A 7,705-nucleotide genomic window follows, 5' to 3' on the forward strand; every position below is an offset into this window, starting at 1 on the left:
CCTGATGCTCTCTTCTCTGCCTGCGCTGCTTCGCTTGCGCTTCTCTGCCTGCGCTGCTTCGCTTGCGCTTCTCTGCCTGCGCTTCTCGCCTGCGCTTCTCTGCCTGCGCTTCTCATCTCAGCGTTGTGGTAAGGCCGATCCACCATCAATTTCACATTCTCTCTCCTTATAAAATTCTGTTGATACCATATTTAGTAAATTACTTTGTTTTACCTCAGATTGTTGCCACTGTTTTCAATTATTTCGGGGTCCCTTATTTTCTTTTTCTTCCGGGGGCGCGGATCCGCGGATCCCTCCGCCCTTCTAGTCACGGAACCGGGCCGAACCAGCCCGTAAACCGTTGACATGCACGCAGAGGCAACCTCACTCCTTCAGAGTAACAAGTGTTCAAAGTGCTGTCTCACATGCTGGTTTGCTGAAGGGCTGATAGCATTCAGACTCGCTGTCTTGCTTTGTGCTGCTAACTCACATTAAGCCTAAAATATACTATGGTTGTGTTACTTTTCTATGTGAGCAATAGGTGGAGTTGGAACAGGGATGTTGCCGCTTTGTGCTTGGAAGAGGCGGTGACCATCATGAGATCTTTTTCTGTTAGATGTGTTCATTCTGTGGCAAAGTTCGAGATCTCCAAAGATGATATATGTAAGAAAATACTATGAGATTCTATGGTTATTGTTCCAAACTGTAATGCATTGCTATGGTTGCAGTGTGCTGCATGAGGCTGCTAAGGTAGTATTTATGCTAAAAATAAATAGTAAGAGCAGAAATGTATTTGTTCTCAGTGTGTTTAAGAGGATCATTGTGGGAAATGAGGAAAGCACAGGTGTGTTTTGTCAGAATTTGCTCTCTCAAGATACAGATCAAATCCTGGCCAGTGCTAAAAAGGACACTGGCTCTTCTTTGCAGGTCTTGCTGCTGTGTGATGGAGTTTGCTGTCACAGGCTGAGCTGTGTGAGACACGGAGTTCAGGTAGCAGGGAGTGCTGTGGATTGGGCTAGAGGGTTCTGGCAGAGCTCTGGAGGAGTCCTGGCCTATTGAGTGTCGGCTGTCTTCCCAAAACCTGCTCTGGAATGTCCAAGAGGCAATGAAGTGCCCAAAATTACATTTGCATTTCACTATTTTTCATGCCACCTTCCTCTACTGAAACAGGCCTGGCCCTGTCTTCTTTAGAACAGATAGAGAAGGATTTCCCTGGCTTCACTCAGCCAACAGTGCAGTCTCGGTTTAACTGTTTCTTCCTGGTGTAAGTTTCCTTCATTAGCCTTCGTCATCAACCCTTGAGCATGTATCCGTGTTACAGAAATCTGTACAAGGCAGCACTGCTCTCTTTATTGCTCCCTTGAAATATCCCAAGGACTGAAGCATTTCATGGAGGCCTAGACTTGTTTTGCATCTGTAAACTGGGATTTTAGCAACATGGGGTTTGGAAAGATAGGCCAGGTTTTTTTTTTTACAACTGTATTGTGGGCATATAGATCTCTTTTGTGATTGACTCTAGATTGCTCACACCTGATGCTGTGATGTACACTGTGTTCTACTGCTTCTCAAAGGGTCAATCTTTTAAAATAGGGAGAGCAGAGAAGGAAGGCTGAGGGCTGCTTCTGGTGCAGGTGCTGACACCTGCCCTGACCAGGAGGATTGAAGCTGCTGTGTGAGATTGTCTGTACAGGGCCCCTCTGGGTGATTGGGGCTGTGCTGGACTTGCCACCTCCTGAGCACAAACTGAGCTCAGAGCTGCCCAATGGAGCAGGGAGTTCTGCTACAGTAAATGTGAGGTAAAGGGAACTGTGAGCTGCTGGGAGCACATTGCTGGCTAATTTACACACATTATTATATTCCTATTCCCATCTCATCAATAATTCCAACTTGGGTCATCACTTTCTCTCTTTCCTCCCGCTCACTCTATTCTCCTTCTCCATAAATCATGGGCTATTTTAGTGGAGCCACTAGGGAGCACAGAGGCGAAAGGTAAATGGACAAGAGCCACATACTTTTTCCTCCATTTGATTTTCAGAGCACCCCTAAACCCTCGTGAATTGAACCAACATTATGATCTTTGGGTAAACTGATGATTTGAGCATTTGGATGGTTTTTTTTTTTCTTTCTTTTCTTTTCTTTTTTTTTTTCTTTTCTTTTTTTACACCTCTCCTAACACCTCCTTTTTCTTCCTTCCATTCTCCCAAGCCAAGCTGTTAACAATTAAAAGGAATTATCTTCCCTCTGTTTTGACTTGATTTTATTTGTGTTTATAGCAGTTTAGCTAACAAGCTCCACTCAGGCAGCTGCAGGGAGCAGGCCTGCTTTCCACTGGGCACCAAAGCTCACGTTTCTTTCTAGCTTGAGGGTTTTCTTTTAATTGATCAATTTTCTTTTCTAAGTGACTTGTTTTTCTGTGCTGGCTAAATTTGCCAGATTGACAGCCCTGGAGACTTAAAGCTCCTGCAGGTCCTTAGGGCAGGTAAGGCAGAGGCTGTGACTGCATGAGCTATCCCTTCCTTTGCCTGGGAATTCTCCTCCAGCTCAATCACTGTACTTATTAGACATAGCTTTTCTGCACTGCCTATTTCTACAGCGTCTGTGCACCAGCACCTCTGGACCAAGGTGAGTGTCAGGCTTGGGAGGCATCTGCCAGGAGCAAGATCTCCAGCAACTCACATCATTCATATCACTAAACACCTGTCCCAGGCAAATGCTGCCTCACAATACTTTTGGCCCAGTTTGTGAAATCTGTGTTCATGCTGAAGGCCTTGATTCACATCACCTTCTTTCCTGCTCTGTATCTTTGCTACTGTTAGCTGTTCCCTGAGCTTTTGTTATGCCTGGCCCATCTCTGAGAACAAGCCCCTATGTTAATGTGTCCTAGCTTTGTGCTATCATTACTTGTCATCTTAAAACATTCTCCTAACCTAGGCATACAGTCACCCACATGTGAATAGACAGAAGTAAATTAAATCCCAGTGCTAACAGGTCTAACTCCTGTTTACTAAAGACAGAAGCTTGCTCTTATCTAGGGGTGAACTTGGCCTTTTTCCAAACCATTAGACCAGGGTGATTGTTTAAGTGCTTAGACAGTTTTTGTCATTTAATGTACAAGTTTCCTATCGTCTCAGCTGCAGGTTGCCTTATATACTTTGGATAGCACATGTTTCCAGATTACAAAGGTCCTTGTTAAAGTCTCTGAAGTGTGCAAGACATGTGAAGTAAAAGCAGCTATTGCATAACAGGCTGACAGTGGAGTTGTCTTCTCTAATGTTTTCGTGATGTGCTAAGAAGTCTAAAAAAAGGAACAGAAGTTTGGGAAGTTTGGATAATATTCTTCCTTCATCGGTTCTTATACTCTAAAGCATACTGGTCTTTGCACTGAGCATTTCCACAGAGAGGTAATTTTTAGTGGGGAAGCTTCTGTGCCATCTCTCTCATTAGTCAGTGACATTACCTTCATCAAAGGAGTAAAATAATTTGTTGTGTTTTTTTCTTGAATAGAGTTGGGGTGTGTGTAGACCTCTTGGTATGTTCTCTATCTGGTCCCCTTAGTTTTGATGAGATAGATGTTCCTAATGCTTTGAAGTTCTGTACAGCTATCTGCAGGCATGAAGAAGAGGTCAGAATATCAAGAAATGTAAAATACTGGGCTTAATAAGCTTTGTGGTAAAGACATGGTTAGTAGTAGGACCAACCTTTTCTTTTTCTTCTCTTGACTCTGCAGGTCCTGCAAGTTCTCTGAGTGCCAAGCGTTGAATTATGAGCTGGAGTGTCACCAGTGCACCATGAAGATTGACTTCACTTTTGTCCTCCCAAGGATCACATACTTTATGAATTCACTTTCTCTTCCATCTTACTGCCACCTCCTTCAATACTGTCATCACTTCTAGGAAACCAGAATCAGAAGCTTTGGCTTCATCTCTTTCCTCCCTCCCAGGAACAACCAGTGTCATCTTTGTGTTCTGCTAAAACAAACCTCTGTGGGTTATTTTGCCCTTCGCAAACGTGCGCCAGCTGGAGAAGTCACTTCATATACCCTGTACATCTGAGATAAAGGCCTCTGGATAATTGAGATCTTTGCTTGGAGAGGACGCGTTTCTTCTTGGTCACGTGCCCCTGCTATTTCCCTTTCCAACTGCTCTTCCTCACTCTGTCAGTCTGTGCTCTCCTCTTCCTGCTGGATTTAACAGATTCAGTGTTGACTGCTGGAGTTGTCCTCCCAGTAGTGTGGCTTTTGTTTTTCTCCTGGTGAAAGCAGATTCTTGAAACAATGGGGTTCACTCTCCACTCTGTCTACTTCACTTTGAAGGTGAGTTTGCTGCTTGGCTCCTTGCTGGGTCTCTCTTTGGGTCTGGAGTTCATGGGCATCCCCAACCAGTGGGCCCGCTTCCTCCGCTGGGATGCCAGCACTAGGAGTGAACTCAGCTTTCAGTTCAAGACCAATGTCTCTGCTGGGCTGCTTCTCTACTTTGATGACGGTGGTGTCTGTGACTTCCTCTGTCTGTCTCTTGTTGATGGGCGCATCCAGCTCCAGTTCAGTGTGGACTGTGCAGAGACTACAGTTATCACAGATAAACAGGTCAATGACAGCAACTGGCACTTCCTGATGGTCAGCCGCAATCACCTTCGGACAGTGCTAGTGCTGGATGGTGAAGCCAAACCAGGTGAGGTACGTCCACAGCGTCAATATATGAATATTGTCAGTGACCTTTTTGTGGGTGGAGTCCCTTTGGACATCCGTCCTGCCACCTTGACACTTGATGGTGTTCTGAGTGAGCCTCCGTTTCAAGGATTTATTCTGGATCTGAAATATGGCAACTCTGAGCCGCGTCTTCTGGACAGTCAAGGAGTCCGACTGGAAATGGAAGGGCTCTGCGCAGAAAACCCTTGTGAAAATGGTGGCACTTGCTTTCTTCTGGATGGTGAGCCGCACTGTGACTGCTCAGCTACTGGGTACGTTGGCAAGCTGTGTTCTGAAGGTAAGAAAATATTTCTATACTTCCCATTGATCTTTATAAAATCTAAAGAGTTTATTTGTCACTCAGCAAGTCTATGACTGAGCTCTTATCCCTGCTGGTGGCTATCAGAGGAATTAAAGTTCCACTGTTCTTTTTCCAACTGGGAAGAATGAAGTGAGAGTAGATGGAAAGCATGAACAATTGCAAAAGGTGCCTTTTTGAAAAGATGCTACATTTGTAGCCTGGGCAGATTTTCTTCAGCAGCTTATTGATGAGGGTAGACAACATGAATTGGTATATATAGAAATACTCAGTATTGATGTTGATAAAAGCATTGGTAAGAAATTATCTTAGCTATCTGGGTGAATTCAAAACATTTTACCAATGCTGAGTGAATTGTTGATAAAAATGAGCAATGTGCATATGGCTAATGTAATTGATTGACAGGACATTCAAAGGTTAAGCCACCAAATTTGGTGCAAGCTGTTGCTGTCTGTGGAAGCCCTGTACTTCTCTTTAATTTCTTGCATACTAGTTGCTGAATGGCATCTTGATTGTTTTAGCACCCTTGATTAAATTGCTTTGGGAAATGCTGAATTATCTTTTTTAGTATTGCAAAAGGAACAGAATTTGAGTATTTCTATACTGTTTCTTGCTATGTTTGAAAATTTCAGTCCTGAAGTCTTAAGCAAACTGCATAATGAAGAATATTTCAGGAATCTTTCCTTGATCTTTAGCAGTGTCATGGTAATTAACTCTCTATGTGCAAAAGAGCTAAGTAAATGGACTGGAAATCAGTGTGAATTTGAGAATCTCATCTCAGCATTATTTTATGACATTTGGGTTTAAGCACAACAGTTTGAGCTTATGCTGAAGATGAAACTGGGCAAGAAGCATTCAGTCTGAAGAAGAAATAAAACCACTTTGAAATTATCTTACTTATCACAACTACCATTCCTTGACTTCTTTTGGGAATGGAAGTAGATTAACTGGAATTTAGTATGTGGAATTTGAGAAGTGTTGAAAGTAACATCTATATACTGTTGATATGTAAGCAAAAAGGAAGTCAGTACTCTTACCGAAATACTGTGTAAATACAGCTCTTCTTTTACAGCATAAATAAGGAGAAGCAAGCATGTTTTTACAGGAAGGGAAGGTTTGGAAAACAAACATGACATCTATATGTGTGTTAATTTTAAGTGCTATTAATGATGATAAGAAAAAACATTATATCCAAATAAAATAATAATACATATTACCATTTTACATAACTCATCATTCTTGACTGAAACAGCCATCTTGGAGACAAGGCTTATAGGATTTCTGGGATAATATTAGCTGTATGTGCTATAGAGATCTATAGTGTACTAAAGAAATACCTCCTTCATGCAGCAAATTTTCAGGTACAGTAATAAAATTTGAAGTATTTATTAATAATAAATAGCAGTGTAAAGAACTGAAGTGCAACAATAAAATCATTTTCAGAATGGCTGGTAAGGAACTGTGTACATTGACTTTTTTCCCCCCATTTTTGTCCAAGTTTCCAAGTCTTCCAAACTAGACTTGAATCTTTACATTCCACATTTTTTTCCTGGCTTTTTGTTCAGCATTAATCTGGTCCAAACCTGTAGTGAGCCAGAACGGTTTCCTTTGCTTGAACCATGAAGTATGTGGGGCTGCTGAGACTCCTGGTTGTGACTGAGCACTTGAATAGCTGGGGCCCTGATGCTCAAGTGCAAATTTTGAGTGATGGAAGATCATGAGAGCTGCAGAAGCATGTGGAGCCTGAATTATACAGATACAAGCCTTTTTCTGCTGCTGAGCTAATGAATCAAGACTTTACAGGTCAAAACATCAACAGAATATGGTTTTCATTGAATGTCTAGAGAAAATACCGTGACTGAGTGAGGCTTCCATTTACGCCTGTGGAGCAGGTTTGAGCTCCATCCAAGGCTCAGCTGTGGAACTTCTGTATTTCCAGGGAGGGTGGAGCAAGATGAAATCCATCTTGAAACCAGGGATATTTCTGTTGTAGACATCACAGATCAAGCAGTGCTATTGTTACCTTTTGAAGCCATGCGTCACCATTGCCGTTTATTTCCTATAACGATTCATCAGTTTTCATCCCAACCTTTTATTAAGGCAGAGCAGAGAAGTTTATCACAGTGTACCTTTTTTAATAAACACTTTTAACTCGCTCTTAACTGTGGTCTGTTTGTTCACATATAAGATGCTGTGCAGAGAACTTTTCCAGTGGAAGAAATACCGAGATTTCCACAAACAATTCCCACCTTGTCCAGTCCGTTTTTAAAAAATTATATTACTTCATGGTGTATATTTGGTTCATGTTAGAATTTTATAATTAACCTTGTTTTCTGTCTCCTCTGTTCTGCAACAGTGGTGATTTATGTGTGTTATATGCTGTCACCCTGAAATGTTACAGTGTCTGTATAGACTGTGAGAAGGGGAAAACCAAAAGTTCAGTGGAAACAAGCAGACAAAGAAAATTGTCGAGAAAACAAAAAATAAACCACGTGAAGTCAAGTTACCTTTTTATCTGACTTTGAAAAACTTCAGAAACTTCATTGGATTTCCATTGTCCAACTATGGCAGGACTTCTGCTGATGAACCGTAGAATATTGAGCAACGGCAGGACACGCTCTTCCTATCTGTAGTGTGATTGGCCATTAAGCATCTTGCATATTCTGTGTTTGCCTTTTTCCAAGAGATTGAAGTGTTTGTCATTAAAACTGTTCCCCCCCTCC

The 7,705-nt window shown here is 42.1% G+C and overlaps 1 protein-coding gene across 8 annotated transcripts in view; it reads left to right on the forward strand.

Moving 5' to 3' along the window:
- Positions 1-278: 278 nt before the first annotated feature.
- The window catches only part of NRXN3 (neurexin 3), an 896,531-nt gene continuing 889,104 nt past the window's right edge, over positions 279-7,705 (forward strand). For all 8 annotated transcript variants that reach the window (XM_031553628.1, XM_019615790.1, XM_031553624.1 and 5 more), the window contains exons 1-2: positions 279-642; positions 3,707-4,961. In XM_031553628.1, coding sequence (XP_031409488.1) covers positions 4,253-4,961 — 709 coding nt within the window. In that variant the 5' untranslated portion in view covers positions 279-642; positions 3,707-4,252. The remainder of the gene's footprint in view (positions 643-3,706; positions 4,962-7,705) is intronic.

The sequence above is a fragment of the Meleagris gallopavo genome, chromosome 5 (assembly GCF_000146605.3).
Source record: "Meleagris gallopavo isolate NT-WF06-2002-E0010 breed Aviagen turkey brand Nicholas breeding stock chromosome 5, Turkey_5.1, whole genome shotgun sequence".
Classification (NCBI taxonomy): domain Eukaryota; kingdom Metazoa; phylum Chordata; class Aves; order Galliformes; family Phasianidae; genus Meleagris; species Meleagris gallopavo.